This window comes from Tigriopus californicus, chromosome 6, assembly GCF_007210705.1.
Source record: "Tigriopus californicus strain San Diego chromosome 6, Tcal_SD_v2.1, whole genome shotgun sequence".
In the NCBI taxonomy this organism is placed as follows: Eukaryota; Metazoa; Arthropoda; class Copepoda; order Harpacticoida; family Harpacticidae; genus Tigriopus; species Tigriopus californicus.
The window spans coordinates 2,321,329-2,336,782 of NC_081445.1; the positions used below are offsets into that span (position 1 = coordinate 2,321,329).

Genomic DNA, 15,454 nt, shown 5'->3' on the forward strand with positions numbered 1-15,454 from the left:
CCTGTACGGCTCACAACAAGCAGCTCTCATCCCTCTCGTCTTCTTCGTCTTATCCGTTTTATTCGGCAGCCTCTCGACGCTTCAACGCCCGAGGACGCAAGAGAGGACAACGGAGGACGGAGAACCGAGGACGGAGGACGCCGTGCTCTCCTCCTTTCTCTCTCCTGGAAATGCGCCGCCTTTCCCACTAGACATCATTTCCCCGAGTACAAAGACTACATACAGTGATACGCTCTGCGTAGCTAGCTCGTAGCGGCACCTACGCGTGTAAATACAAGTTCACAGTAAGCAAGCCAGCCTTTTGAAAATGCACATTGGTGTTAGGTCAAAACATGAGGCTGGACTTGCTACTCCAACATTCCAGAGAAGGTAAAAACAAAGAAATATCCCTCTTTTCGCCTCTTTTGCCGCTATCAGGCTAAGTTTCAGAACCAACACATCAATGCTGAGGCATTACCATACACCTTTTTTGCTTTCATATTATAGGGGAGGGGAGGAGAAATGGTTGTAGCGCATTTGACTAATGCCTGACCGAGTTGAACTCGGCTTCATGGGTTCAATCTCAAGTCTCCCCCCATCCACCCAAACCGTGCTTCTCTAGTGGATATTGGCCTCGAATGGCAACCCTTGAACCCAGAATCGGCCGCAAACCGTCATGTGTGTAACTATTTGTATTAACTGTCATGTGCCTTACAAACTGTTTGTATCCAATGAGACATGCTTGTTGCAAAAAAAAGATTTATTCATATTATTCATATTTCATTTCTAGCCTAATACACAAAACATGTGGTAGAGCAGTGAACAATGGCAGTCAAGTAGTAGAGAGGGCGCCACTTCTAATCTCTTCATTTACCTGTACAAAACCCTACTCGAAACACAAAGTCGTTTGTTAAAAAGAAAAATTTGATTTTTTTTCTTTTTTTTTGTAAATTTTTCAGTTTTTCTTTTGTTTTTCTTTCGTTTCTTTGACTGACAAACCACAAATCTGACAACAAATAGTTTCTATCAATGGACAGTTGGAGAAAAGAAATTCATTGGTAGGGCAAGGACCATCATGACTGTAAATGAGTCATTACACCTTCGATGGTAATTTTTGAACGCAAGTTTCGCCCAAGCCTACTTAGAAGGGGAGTTGTGATGTATAAGGGCGAGGCTGGTCCCTTCTCGCCTTTTCAAGGTGGAAACTGAAAATGGTGAAAGACGTAGTAAACGGAGAGGATTGAGAACGCGAGGAAAACTCTCATCTGAGCCGGCCCACCCACCGCACAGAGGCTTGGAAATGACACCCCCTTCACACACACCCAATCAAGGCCCTTTTTTCTGTGCAACCGTTTATCATCAAACCTTTCTTGGGCCACCCTACTGATGTTTAGCTTACCCTTTCTCGTGTGAAAAACCCGCCATTGTTAGCTGATACGTTTATACGTTCACTTGCTTGATGGTGTGCATCAAGTCGTTGTGCCTAATGCTGGAGGACTTAACCGAGATCTTGAATGAGTGAATGGACCCCCTTCTGGAATTGATCCCATTCTTCCAATCTTGCAATGGTGGGTTTAGCTTGACTCGCTTGAAGCCAAAAAGGATGGAATTGTGGACGACAACAAGTTATTTTGGGACTTAATAGATTAAGCCCCTGGGGAAGCCATATATAGTGAACGAGATCCAAGGAGGTGACAATTGATGTGGTCTGGCCAAGCTTTTCGATCAACAAATGACAATTCTCGGAATATAGTATACAGTATATGTACATGTATATATATTAAAAAAACGCTCGGTGGCAAGATATTGTGGGAGAGACACGATTCTGCGGTGTGGGGTCATTATTGGATAATGTTATTCACGGCTTGAAAAGAATCTGGTTACTTTTTCCAGGAAGCAACGAGGTCAGTTTTATCTCGGAACATTCTTTTGATTTATCTTGATGAGTTTCTTCGGAAGCCGATAAATGGGGACTTTGAAGTACGAGACGATAGTGAGGAGAAGAAAAAAACAAACCACCAACTTTGTTGTAGCTGAGGGAATTCTGTTACTGTTGGCAAAAACCAGTTCACCCAACATTATTCACTTTTCTTGAGAACATGTTCAGTCAACTAATCAAACCAAGTGGCCAAGGAGAGCCCTCAGGCTTCCTCCAAAACCGTAATAGATTTCAATTTCCTCTACAAGTTCTCAGAAAACTTGAATGTAAATCCTTGTGGAACGTGTGTTGTAGAAACGAACCCATCAAAGCTTTCTAGACTGGCAAGGCATCGAAAATGGAACTGTTTCGTATATTTATCATTATATCATGAAGAGTTCTACCACCATGGAATTAAAAGTTTTGAATTCATTCCCAGGTCAAGTTTCAGACCTGGGATCATTTCATTCACTTCTCCGTCCCCTCAAAAAACGCGAGTTGTGTTCCCAAGGGAAGGAGTGACAAACTTCTTATGCTCCTCTTAATATCCTGAGCCAGGGAGGGATTCGTGGTGAAGGTCAGCCCATTAATAACCGACCTCAGTCAAGTCGTCTGATGATCATTTTAAGAGGGAGAGTGGCTTCAATTCTCTGCCTGAATATGCTTCAATTCGGATCAATTCGAGTCAAGAGGGAAGATGGAAGGCCAGTGTGACACAGGCGACAACAGCACAAGGCTGTTTCCGAGGTGTTTTTTAGAGGTCATGATTTCTGATGAAGCGATTGCCTTCGGAGTTCTTCCCCGAGTAACGGTACCGCAACTTGCCAAAGAATGACTTTCCTCCCGATCCTTCTTGCTCGTTGTCGGCCTTTCTGTGAGTACTCCGGCCAGGCTTTTGGAGTGCTGGAGCATAGGGAGCATCCATGATAGACGCCCTATTCGCCGGCTCCTCATTTGGTTGGTCAGAGCGAGGGAGAGGATGAGTGGAAGGACGAGCACGAGCATCATCCTCTTCCCAGAGGATGAGGTCATGAATCGGAGCGGACTCCACTTGATAGTGTCTCCTTGGGTTCTGGCCTCGGATTTCGCACATCTCCAGGATTTGTGTCGGTTGCGCCTATGGATATGAGATATGAATAATGGATTTTATTGCTTTTAGGATTAGCAAAAGTCCCCTCAAAATCAGGCACAGAGATCAAAATCGGGGAGAAAATAGAGCATCCAGTGTAAACGATTTTTATGCAAGTAGTGCCTGGTATGAGATACACTGATTGATTATGGGATAAGTTAGCAGATTCTTGCTTTTTGGTTAATTTTTTTGTAAAGAAAAAAGAAATTGCTATGCAATTTGTTCTGTCATGAATAAAAAATGCAAAAAATAGAGCCATTATTCACGGGTTTTTGACTCAGACCTTATTATCTTTGGAGCTATTTATGGTATTCCATTCTTTACTTTTGATTAGGGACTATTTATACAACAATAGCCTCACTTTCGATTCAAAACATTCGCCTGATTATTTTGTTTTTGTTAAAAAAAAAGAAACGGATATTTTTTTAGTATTGACGAAAGACGGGATATTTCATGTGAAATGCGCCGTAAATTCGATCCCTTGAATAAAAAGCTAGTGAAAGCCTTGAAATCCTCGTTTGTTTTAAATCGGGCTCCCGCTTTATATAACTTGCTACCGTGCTCGCTTCGACGATTCTATACATTAGCTGATCACGGCTAAGTTTTAACGTGGTTTAGATATTTTTTTGTTAACGATCCCAGACCAGCCTTACATTCAAACATCTTTATTGGCCAAATATTCATTAAATATAAATTTTATGCATCCAATGACTTAAACGGAATTTAATTCCCTTGCAATGGTTACAAACCCGAGATTCAAGGGAACAATAGAACGCAACGCAAGCCTGTTGAATTTCTGGTAAATCCTTAAGTGACTACAATTTACGTACTTCAATACTTCTTTACTCCCCTGATCATCCTTAAAACTCCCCTTCAACCTGAAATGGGTGGTAAATTGTAGTAAACGCGGGGATTGCGCTTACAACATAAGCTGATCAGGTCGCCAAAGTCCATGATTACCAATTTTTGTACATGATCTATATCTTAAAATGGTTGCCCAGTGACTGTGTGCAAAGCGATAGTGGGCAATTATTCTTGCCCATCTTTTTTCCTATAAGCAAAGCAATCTCTAGTTCCCATGAAAGTTCCTCCTTCAAAACGGTTGCTTAGCTATGTGAACCACTTTTTCCAAAAATAAGGTGGGTGAAGCCCAGTAAGCCAGCTTTCCTTGTAAAGAGAGACCTTGAGTGTGAGCTTGCTTTACACCTCCTGTCACCTAATTCTCATCAACCAAAGCTTTCGGTAGAAAGGAACAAAATTGGATGGATAATAATCAAAATGCTGGACGCCAATTTCGAAAACACTGGTGAAGAGTCTATAAAGTTTTATCTAAAAAAAAGTCAGTTGTTTTACTTTTTTGAACTTTTTCCAGGATAACGGCCGAAATTCAAGTTGTTGCAAATCATGAATTACAAAGCTGTTGATATTTTGCAGATTTCTCGATTTCATTGTTTTTTTTTGTTCTTGATTTATTTCAAAATTTTTTTTAGGGACTGCCTTACCGCTGCTGGGGACAGTAGCTCAAGTGTTTTTAAATCTTATTTGTATTCAGCTTTTAATCAATCAGCTTTGAATTGAGGATTGATTACATTCGATGACACGGTGTTACTCACAATACTGATAAAAGTTTTTATGGAAATGCCAAGACTTCTAAAAATTATTTTTCGTTGCTATTGAAAGAAAAGGAACAACTTTTGTAAAAAATCATCTTGGATTCTAGCTCGGATTAAAATATTAATCCACTTAAAACCTACAAAGAGGTAACAATTTTAATAACGTAATCAATAGATGTTGAAAGTATCCTTAGTTGCGTTTCCAACTAGAATTTTATTCAAATCCATGGAGCAAACAATAAGACATCTCGTTTTCAAAAATTGCATTTTCATCAAATTTGACTACAAATTGCTCCGGTTGTATCTTAAAGCAATTGCCAAGAAATAGAATAAGCTTTTTCTATGCCTAAAACATAAATGGAAATATTTCACTTTTCTGATGCAGGTAAAAAACCTGAATATGGTTAGCAATATAACTTCAAACTTACTTAATTTCAATATCTCACAATTAGGTTGCCATACTTGTCAATCGCAACTTTAATCAAGCTTAATCTTGAGTTGTGACAAAATTATAGTAACGTTGAATAAAAACATTGCTAGAACGTAGAAATTAATTATTGCAAAAAGTGACAATTTGCAAAATTAAACTGTCACAGGTATTCTTCAAATATTTTAAGAACATGATAGGTTAGTGTAGCTTTTGGCACTTAAGTAAATCGACAGGTAGTTTTGCATCTTTTGTAAGTTTTAAGTCACATTTTTTGTGGCTTCTAGCTTTTAAAGAAAATGGAGAAAAAAAAGACAATCATATTCCTTGGGAAAAACTGGAAACACAATTAGGCCATTTTTTGATTTTTTAAGGCGTAAAACGCAACCTTTAAGTTGTAATAAGTAAGCATGGGCTTTATGGAAGTTTATGAAATTTCAGGTCAATACATAAATAAGAGTACGTTTAATACTGATTGATTACGTTTTTTACAATGATGCATTTTAATGGGCTTTAAGTGATTTAACACACTTATCTCTGAGCTACTTTTAAACATGTGTATTTCACAAAAGCTGTTACTTTTGCTTCTTTGACAAAGAAAAACATATCTAGATGTCTTGGCATTTGAGCAAACACTTAACCAGAAAGTATAACCACCGTGATGAATAACGTTCCCTTTTTCTGTCTTCATGGTCTTCAAAAGAAAAGGATTAAAGGAAATAGTTAAATTTCCATGGGAATTGACTTTGTAGGGTTGAATGATTTACAAAACAATCTCCATTGTTGGCATTTTTTCGCTTTGATGTAGTATGTGAATGTGTGTTATTCTTGTTTGGCATTAGGTAAATAAAACACTTTTATGTGCAAATGCAGCGCAAAATATACATAAGATGCTTCAGCTTGTAAAACTTTTCGAAATTTCCCTTACATCATGCCATTTTTGTATAATTGCTTTTCAAGAAGCCGTTCCTTCATACCTTCTGGCCAATCTGATTTCCGCAAATAGCCTTTTCTGTGGTTACAAGTCGATCAGAAAAAATGCGATGAAACTTCGAGTAGTTTTGACATTAGGAGTTTGTTTTAGGCAATCAATTCGAATAATTGGGCATGTGCGTTTCAGCTTCTCCTTGAGTCTGGTAAATTTATGTCATGGTCCCATTCCTTTGGCCAAGCCCAGAAGACCTTTGTATAGGCCATAACGTAATAAAATGGAACACTGAAGGACTTCGTTAGTCAAGGTCGCGACTGTCTGAGTCCTGAGTCAATATCGAGCTTTTGAGCTCCAATCTAGCTAATTGGCAGCTAACCACGAACTCATGGCGACTCCAAACGATGATCCATCGTCCAATAAGGATGCTGAGATATTGCCTCAGGAGAGTTTTGACAGGTCTTATTCAGGAGGTTATTCAGCGTGAAGCATAGTCTGAATTCTTAGTTAAAAAGAGCCTTTAAAAAACTGACCCCTAGGTTGAAATTAATTGAAGCAATGACAACAAGGTTTACGTTTAACGTCAAGACTTTAAAGTTTTTTTTTTTAAACTCCTTGGATGGAAAAAGCTCCACACTAAGCATATGTACTCAAGCTTTAAAGCTTCCCAAAGGTTTTGCTTTTCTCAAACTTGCCCTTTGTACACCGAAGGCTGGTTCATTACAAATAGAAAAGCTCGCCCTGATTAGCGCCAACAATGTGTATGTACCATGCATTTTGCCTAAGCATATTTTCCTGCCCATATGGAACCAGACCTCTCTGGACCCCCTCAAATCTCACTCACTTGTTTGCCGTGTGGACTCGCATGGTCAACCAGACCCCATTCGTACTTGGTGGAGTTCCAGAGCTGCCAAACCAGATTCCTGAGACCTCCTGGGGGTTGGATGGAGGATTCTTGGTGAGCTGGGGGGCCTTGATTCCTTCCACGAGAACGAGAAGGAGGACTGAGTCCTTGAGGTCCAATGGGGGATTGGAAAGTTTCCACTACCACTGCTTTGCCCACCACAGCTGGATTGGTTTGGCGTTCCCTTTTACTGACAGCTTGGGCATCCAAGAACTGAAGGTGCGGTAATGAACCGTGAGAGATCACAAATTGCCGATATCTGGAACAACTCTTTGAAGGGTTAGTTTTACGGGAAGGGTGGGCGAAGATAGGGGGGTAAATCTTATCACCTTAGGTAGTCCAGTTCCATTTCCAGAATCCATTCCGGCTGGCTTTTGAGTTCTTGTTTATTAGTTGGAATTGAGCTAAAAGAAAGATTGGAATGGCCCGCATAGGATTTCAAGTCTTGGATACTGATTGAGGTCATATCAGATTTGCGGTTAACATTAGTGAATCTATTTTTTTGGTTCTTTTCTTACGGGCTTTTCTAACCGCTGCAGGGAATGTAATCCCCAGTGCTATTAGAATGAAAGGTTATAGTTCGTCTATTTATTACCTTTCAATATTTATATGATATTTGGTCTACCAAAGTATTTGATCTCACTTTGAAAATGTGTTCCAAAGCGAGGACCAAAAATTATCAGTTACGGCCTCGTAACCCTTGCAAAAGACTGGACTGCCTTCTTGCTTATCATTAATGAGGGTGTAAAGAAAAGGCAAAAAAGGCACTAAAACGTTTATCATTTAAGGCAGAAAATCATCATAAAACCCTTTGAAGTCACCAAATGCTCAATACAATTGGTAATTGCCGTGAAGAACATAACGATATGTAACGGCTAAATCTGGCTCGATGTACTTTGTAAGAAAGCGTCGAAAAAGAATTGCTTCTAGTGCTGCCTATTGCTTCCTGTGACGAGTCCAACAAACGTCGGACTCGTACGAGTTACTTTTTGGGGGGTTTGGTTTTTAACGGGCTTTTCCAACCGCTACAGGGAATGTAATCCCCAGCACATTAAGCCTCTACGGTCACTAGAATTGACCCTAAGTCCTGCGTTGGGACAAAGCTCATGGATACTTTTGAAGCCGTACAATATCAGAAACCTAAAATGGTATCTACAATGGTCCTTTGATTTTTTGACTTTTTACCGGACTTCAGTCCGGCAGAGAACTCGAATCTTTTACTAGAGTTAGTTCTAGCAAAAAAGACTCACCTTGCGAAATTCTAATGAAAAATGAATATTTTTTGTCGACGAGTCCGGAGTCGAGTCCTTTTTAAAAGACTTGATTCCGGACTTGCCCCAGCTCTAACTGTTTCAGTTACAATATACTCAGCTGCATTGGACCAAACCGAAATTGACATTTTTCTGCCTGGTGGTTACTCAATTTGACTCTTTCTTTGCCAAGTTCTTTTTACATGTGATTGAACATTTCTTGTCTACTTTCACCAAATCAAATCAAAGAAGGCTGAGTTTTCTTTAAACTGACGTTGAATTTGTAGCCTGATATATTTCACGTTTAAAGAGGATTTTATTGCTAAGTCTTCTCTGAAAATAATCTGGAAATCTGTTCCTGGGTAATATCATTTTGTGGTTTTATACCAAGTGAAAACATTTTCGTTGCAAAAAGAACTGGAAACATGATGAAAAGCCAAATTGCTTTTTTAGGTAGAAAGACAAATGAGGCATTTGCTTTTCTTTAGATCCCTACTTATCATGCGTGATGTTAGTGGGACCAGAGACCAGAACCCTTTCCGATCTCTAATCCGTTCTGGTGGCTTTATTTTAGGGATCGCACGAGATTTCTCTGGAAAGTGTCTTCCAACGGCAGCTTATAAGGAACTAGAATTGGCGATGGTAAAGAGAACAAAATGACATATCTTTTCATCCTTCACCTGACTTTGAAAATGCAAGTCAAAACAAAAAAAAACTTCCTTTTACTTTGAATTGGTAAAAAACAAATTTTACCTTTCCATAACATTTGCTATCGTTCGAATGGCATAAGTCGGGGATTATTTGGCCGTCAGAGGTCGAGTGGGGGAAAGTACCTAGAAACCCAGGATGGCCCAATGATCAGCTCACCCAAACCCCAGCTGGAATATCACGAAACGATGGCTTCTCAAGCTATCTCTAGTATGTTGCCTCCTTTGATAGCATACATATAAAAATGCAACGATTGGCACCTTCGTGTAAATATTCGTGAAACATATTTCGTCGCCTTTGAGCGACAAGAAGAGGCCTAATTGACATTAGACCGTTTCATCATTCCAGCTCTTCCTTTCAAGGTTAGCGTTGTACAAGAAAAGCTTTCGAGAAACTCGACAGGCAAATTTTTAGACACGCAACGATTACTGCGCAACCTTATCAACCTTAGTAGCTCATTTTACATGCCCATATGCATACCTAGTATGCTAATGTAGCTTAGATGGTACAAACATTTCTTTCTGAAATTTCAGAAGATGCCTGAACAAGAGCAGATAAACCTATCAAAACATATGTTAACAGAATGAGAATCCTTACCAAAGGGACACAACTCAAAGTGCCCCTGGAGTTGTTCTAAAGCAATTGGAGGGGTATCAAAAATCGTCATAGATACTACAAAAGATAGATTAACCACGATTGCGCCCCCTGGGGATCTCACCTGTGGGCAGGAAAACATGGATGAGGGCAAAGAGGATTTCCCAAAAGGCTAAGGTGCTGGATCCCTGGGGCACGTTGTCCAAGGCCAAGGAGAAGCTGGTCCAAGTTGGCGAGATTGTTTTTGTTTAAACTGAAATTGAAGAGACAATGTTTTCTATTGCTACAGTTAGGGCCCCTTTAGAACCATCTCAAAACATTCATTTCACAAAAGGTAATTGATTTAAACATTGGTTATATAAGTTATGTGTTTCCCAAAGAAGTTAACTGTATTACTATATTAGAACAAAAGCTTCAGGGATATTTTGCTCTTTTTTTTGGGGGGGGGGCTGATCGTTAGAAGGCAAAGTTGGCTGAGCGTATCGGTTACATGAACAAAGTGGATGACTCTTTTTGCTCGGGTTCAAAATTCATTGATAGAAATTAAAAAAAGCTCTCTGTGAAATCAAAAGCAAGTCCATTTTTAACATGTTCTTGTACAGGGGTTCGTTTGAGAGTTAGGTTGCCAAAATTGTGTTTTTTGGCATGCTGCCATCCTCAGTGGGCCTAATCAGATTCAATTATTTCATTGTCACTCCTGATGACGAAAATGTTCAAATCATAAAATATAACGCACTGAATACAAACTGATGTATAGAAACAACTTTCTGATAAAAGATGTAGTTGTAGCCAAATCTATAAAAAGATTCATTTAAAGCTTGTTCAACCTGGATGTGTGACTTTATAGGGAATTTAAAGGAATAAGCAACCCAAAAAAAGCATCTCATTACTTTTGAATAACAGATGCCGCAATCGGTTTTAGCTTCATGGGATATTATCAGTGAAAAACATAAAGCTAATCGTTAGTAAAAGAAAAAATATGATATCCATGTTCCTGCAAAAATCAAACGACTATTATACTCACTTTGTACAGCCCAAAATCTCATGGTAAATTTGACACCTTACTAGAAAATACTGCACTTCAAAATTGAAAGCGAGGAATCAAAATCCTCCATGTACCTCAAAATCCCAAGGGAGTGTATACTAGGGCAGATGAAGTGGTCATTGAGGCAACATGAATCCAGGATGAGGGATTGGAGGCTCTGGACATTCTCCAAGTATCTCAGGTCATTGCCGGGTAACGAACCGGTGAGATCAATTTCCGTCACCGAATGCAGATTCGAAAAGGTGCTCACCAAAGTCAACGTGGATGGACTGACGGCTCCATTCAAACCTGATTGGAATAGGATAGTCCTCACTTGGTCCAGTTTTAGACGGCAATGATGGTGGGGCGTACCTGTGTATTTGATGCTGTGATTGAAGAGGTGGAATCGCTCGAAGAACCAACGCTTGACATTGTCCTCCAGGACTTGGCTGTCCTCGTTNCTATCTCTAGTATGTTGCCTCCTTTGATAGCATACATATAAAAATGCAACGATTGGCACCTTCGTGTAAATATTCGTGAAACATATTTCGTCGCCTTTGAGCGACAAGAAGAGGCCTAATTGACATTAGACCGTTTCATCATTCCAGCTCTTCCTTTCAAGGTTAGCGTTGTACAAGAAAAGCTTTCGAGAAACTCGACAGGCAAATTTTTAGACACGCAACGATTACTGCGCAACCTTATCAACCTTAGTAGCTCATTTTACATGCCCATATGCATACCTAGTATGCTAATGTAGCTTAGATGGTACAAACATTTCTTTCTGAAATTTCAGAAGATGCCTGAACAAGAGCAGATAAACCTATCAAAACATATGTTAACAGAATGAGAATCCTTACCAAAGGGACACAACTCAAAGTGCCCCTGGAGTTGTTCTAAAGCAATTGGAGGGGTATCAAAAATCGTCATAGATACTACAAAAGATAGATTAACCACGATTGCGCCCCCTGGGGATCTCACCTGTGGGCAGGAAAACATGGATGAGGGCAAAGAGGATTTCCCAAAAGGCTAAGGTGCTGGATCCCTGGGGCACGTTGTCCAAGGCCAAGGAGAAGCTGGTCCAAGTTGGCGAGATTGTTTTTGTTTAAACTGAAATTGAAGAGACAATGTTTTCTATTGCTACAGTTAGGGCCCCTTTAGAACCATCTCAAAACATTCATTTCACAAAAGGTAATTGATTTAAACATTGGTTATATAAGTTATGTGTTTCCCAAAGAAGTTAACTGTATTACTATATTAGAACAAAAGCTTCAGGGATATTTTGCTCTTTTTTTTGGGGGGGGGGCTGATCGTTAGAAGGCAAAGTTGGCTGAGCGTATCGGTTACATGAACAAAGTGGATGACTCTTTTTGCTCGGGTTCAAAATTCATTGATAGAAATTAAAAAAAGCTCTCTGTGAAATCAAAAGCAAGTCCATTTTTAACATGTTCTTGTACAGGGGTTCGTTTGAGAGTTAGGTTGCCAAAATTGTGTTTTTTGGCATGCTGCCATCCTCAGTGGGCCTAATCAGATTCAATTATTTCATTGTCACTCCTGATGACGAAAATGTTCAAATCATAAAATATAACGCACTGAATACAAACTGATGTATAGAAACAACTTTCTGATAAAAGATGTAGTTGTAGCCAAATCTATAAAAAGATTCATTTAAAGCTTGTTCAACCTGGATGTGTGACTTTATAGGGAATTTAAAGGAATAAGCAACCCAAAAAAAGCATCTCATTACTTTTGAATAACAGATGCCGCAATCGGTTTTAGCTTCATGGGATATTATCAGTGAAAAACATAAAGCTAATCGTTAGTAAAAGAAAAAATATGATATCCATGTTCCTGCAAAAATCAAACGACTATTATACTCACTTTGTACAGCCCAAAATCTCATGGTAAATTTGACACCTTACTAGAAAATACTGCACTTCAAAATTGAAAGCGAGGAATCAAAATCCTCCATGTACCTCAAAATCCCAAGGGAGTGTATACTAGGGCAGATGAAGTGGTCATTGAGGCAACATGAATCCAGGATGAGGGATTGGAGGCTCTGGACATTCTCCAAGTATCTCAGGTCATTGCCGGGTAACGAACCGGTGAGATCAATTTCCGTCACCGAATGCAGATTCGAAAAGGTGCTCACCAAAGTCAACGTGGATGGACTGACGGCTCCATTCAAACCTGATTGGAATAGGATAGTCCTCACTTGGTCCAGTTTTAGACGGCAATGATGGTGGGGCGTACCTGTGTATTTGATGCTGTGATTGAAGAGGTGGAATCGCTCGAAGAACCAACGCTTGACATTGTCCTCCAGGACTTGGCTGTCCTCGTTCATCACCATGATTTGAATCCAAACTAGGCAAGTTGGTGATCCGGGATCAGGCTGAGAGATAAGCCGCACGTGACCAAATCCTAGGTTGACGGAGCTTAAGTTTAAACTTGCGCTTCTGGTGATTTGGGGCTTTCATTGTCTTTTTAACCGAGAGATAAGAAAGTGGTGCGAAACCTGGCTCGAGTGTTCGTTGATGGAATCATCTAGGGTTTCGAGAGACGAAATGTCCGAAGGAAACGGGGTTGGCGTTTGTTTTCGCTGGATCGTTTTCCACGGTTGCCCTCCCAAAAATTTCACTGATCATGTTCTTGGAGCATTTCCCTCGAAAAAGAGACGCTAGGATCAAAGAATCAAACTTTGCATAGTATGAAAATCGAACATTCGATGAAGCCCTCGGAAATGGAATTGTGGCATGATAAATATCATTATCATCCTTAGCTACTTATATTTCGTGCTACATTTGGGAGATGAGATCGATGCCCTCGTGGCCTCAATATCAAACCGTTTATTTTGCTGGGCAAAATGAAAACTAAAAGGACTATCTCGGTTTGCATGTATTTAGAGCAATGTTTGATATTTATTTAAAAACGAAAACAGGAGTATTTGTCAGTCGAGAAAAACATGCACACTCACCAAAGTTGCATTTTCCTTATTATATGTAAATACCTCCGCTTAGGTAGAAGAAATGAAACATAGTCAATAGCCACCATCCAGTAATTATGCACTTATCTTCTCCCTAATAAATGAATAGGCAAATGGCGAAAGTTCACTAAGATCCCACTATGATTGAACAAGCATCGCTTTCAGTTCTCGTCATGTTCCAAACAATCTCTAGTCTGAAACCAGGCTACCTAGGCCTGGTCATTGGAGCCACGAGCACCTCAATCACTCTCCCTCCAAAAAAAGCAAGGCGCGTTGAGATGGTGGACGGACTTCCAGAGATGTGGACTGAGAATGGAAGCAAAAATTTCTCGTCTCCTAAACTGTTCACTTTATTCCAAATAAGCACTTCATACGACCACAAGATCTGGTTGAATAGATGAACTGGGCCAAGTTTGAACCCAAAATAGTTTTAGGGAACTCAGGAGATATGTCCAAAGTTATGCACTGAACAGAACATAAAATCCGAATTTGCGACCTGCTCTTGGTTAACTCGTACATAAGCTTTTGACAAAGTAACTTTGAACCGAAAACTTTCCAAGTAAGTGATATGAAAATGACTTGCCTGTAATGGAGAAGATCTTTCTTATGTTTCTTATTTTGTTACTTTAATTCGAAAATTGGCTCAGAGTTGCCATGACCAAGAGCAGGCCATTTTGACGGCAAGCTCGTTCGCAGTCCATATCTCTAGAAGTTCGTGGATGGTTTCATATTGTCATTTCAGGGGTTGGGTTGTCTATTTAATAATAATGATTTTAATGATTTGTGGGCATAAGCTGATGATGCCCATTGTAACACCAAAATGATGCTGATTGTTGTTGCCTTGTCCAGTCACTGTCCTTTTCAAAATTTAGGCCGAGTGTCATCCCGAGCAGGATCCTTGGAGACAGTTACAGTGGTGGCGAAGCACCAATAATTGCTGAAATCAGAGACTTACTGCCAGAAATGAATTTTGAAGAGAGATGGCATTTAGTAGGGTCCAAACAAGGCGTTACCAGAAGGAAGGGAGGAAGGAAGTGCTTAGACAATGGGACAGGTGGCAATTTCGTACTTATACCTTCGATGTTATTAATTGAATGCTCTTATCATGTGTCCTAAGTTGACTTAAAGCCTTATGATTATAAGAGGACAACAAATTGATCAACCACTATCCCGTGTTTTCTCTCTCGTTCTTCTTGTTTTGTTCCTGATCTTTTTCTCTCATCAGCCTTTATACTTTGCAAAATGTCTTGAGTGGTCCCAAACAATAAATAAGCAATAGTTCAAGGTGCAAGTTAGAGAGGAGGGCTTCATTCTTGCGACGTCATGTGTCTGGTAGGTATTCGTAACTAACAAGCCGTTTTTTTTTATTGGAAGAATAGTGGATAGGTAGAAGGGTAAAGAAGAAGTGTCTAGAACAGAAGAGAGTTACTAGAGGGAATCAACTATTGGAATGGATGGCTAGATCATGACTTATCAGTGCCCTTAAGTCAATGATATGCAGTTTGAAAGTGCCTCTTCTAGTTTTGGTGACAATGGTGAATTCTTTCAAAAACACTTGTTCAAAATGCGGCTCGGGTTTGAATATTTAAATATGACAATTTCCTCTGATATTGTGGTTGCTTAGAAAGCTTAAATCCACTCAAATTTCAATGCTTCTTGTATATACACACTGGAATTTTACGAAATATCGTGTTGCAATCTGCTAAACTTGCCTGCACTGGATACAAAACATGTAGACGCACACATACTAACATTCAGAGAGTGACACGAGGTAAACGAGGGATCTGCAAACCATGAAAAATAATATTGTTGGAACGGTCTCTTTTCGTTCTTAGATCAGTTTCTTCTAATGGGTGTTCAGGTTTCAAAAAAGATCCATCTCATAATCAGCGTGACAGATAATTGATTTTGGGCCAAAAAGAAGGAGGAGGAAAACTGAACCTGCCCCCCCCCCCNAAACAATAAATAAGCAATAGTTCAAGGTGCAAGTTAGAGAGGAG

The 15,454-nt window shown here is 39.8% G+C and overlaps 2 protein-coding genes and 1 long non-coding RNA gene across 3 annotated transcripts; 1 reads left to right on the forward strand and 2 right to left on the reverse strand.

The window, feature by feature from the left end:
• The first annotated feature begins 55 nt into the window (after nt 1-55).
• Nucleotides 56-1,747, forward strand: LOC131881598 (uncharacterized). Its single transcript, XR_009373375.1, has 2 exons — nt 56-369; nt 487-1,747. It is a non-coding gene; the product is annotated as an uncharacterized LOC131881598 (long non-coding RNA).
• A 505-nt stretch (nt 1,748-2,252) lies between these two features.
• LOC131882386 (uncharacterized) lies at nt 2,253-11,206 on the reverse strand. The gene is made up of 7 exons (XM_059229515.1): nt 11,199-11,206; nt 10,847-10,956; nt 10,570-10,783; nt 9,575-9,703; nt 7,228-7,302; nt 6,839-7,157; nt 2,253-3,014 (listed from the first exon to the last, which is right to left on the reverse strand). Exons 1-7 carry the CDS (start codon nt 11,204-11,206, stop codon nt 2,652-2,654), a joined length of 1,218 nt encoding a protein of 405 aa, XP_059085498.1. The 3' UTR covers nt 2,253-2,651.
• A 242-nt stretch (nt 11,207-11,448) lies between these two features.
• On the reverse strand, nt 11,449-13,124 carry LOC131881599 (leucine-rich melanocyte differentiation-associated protein-like). Its single transcript, XM_059228504.1, has 3 exons — nt 12,725-13,124; nt 12,448-12,661; nt 11,449-11,581 (listed from the first exon to the last, which is right to left on the reverse strand). The coding sequence occupies exons 1-3, from the start codon at nt 12,819-12,821 to the stop codon at nt 11,449-11,451; spliced, it is 444 nt and encodes a 147-aa protein (XP_059084487.1). The 5' UTR covers nt 12,822-13,124.
• Nucleotides 13,125-15,454: the final 2,330 nt, after the last annotated feature.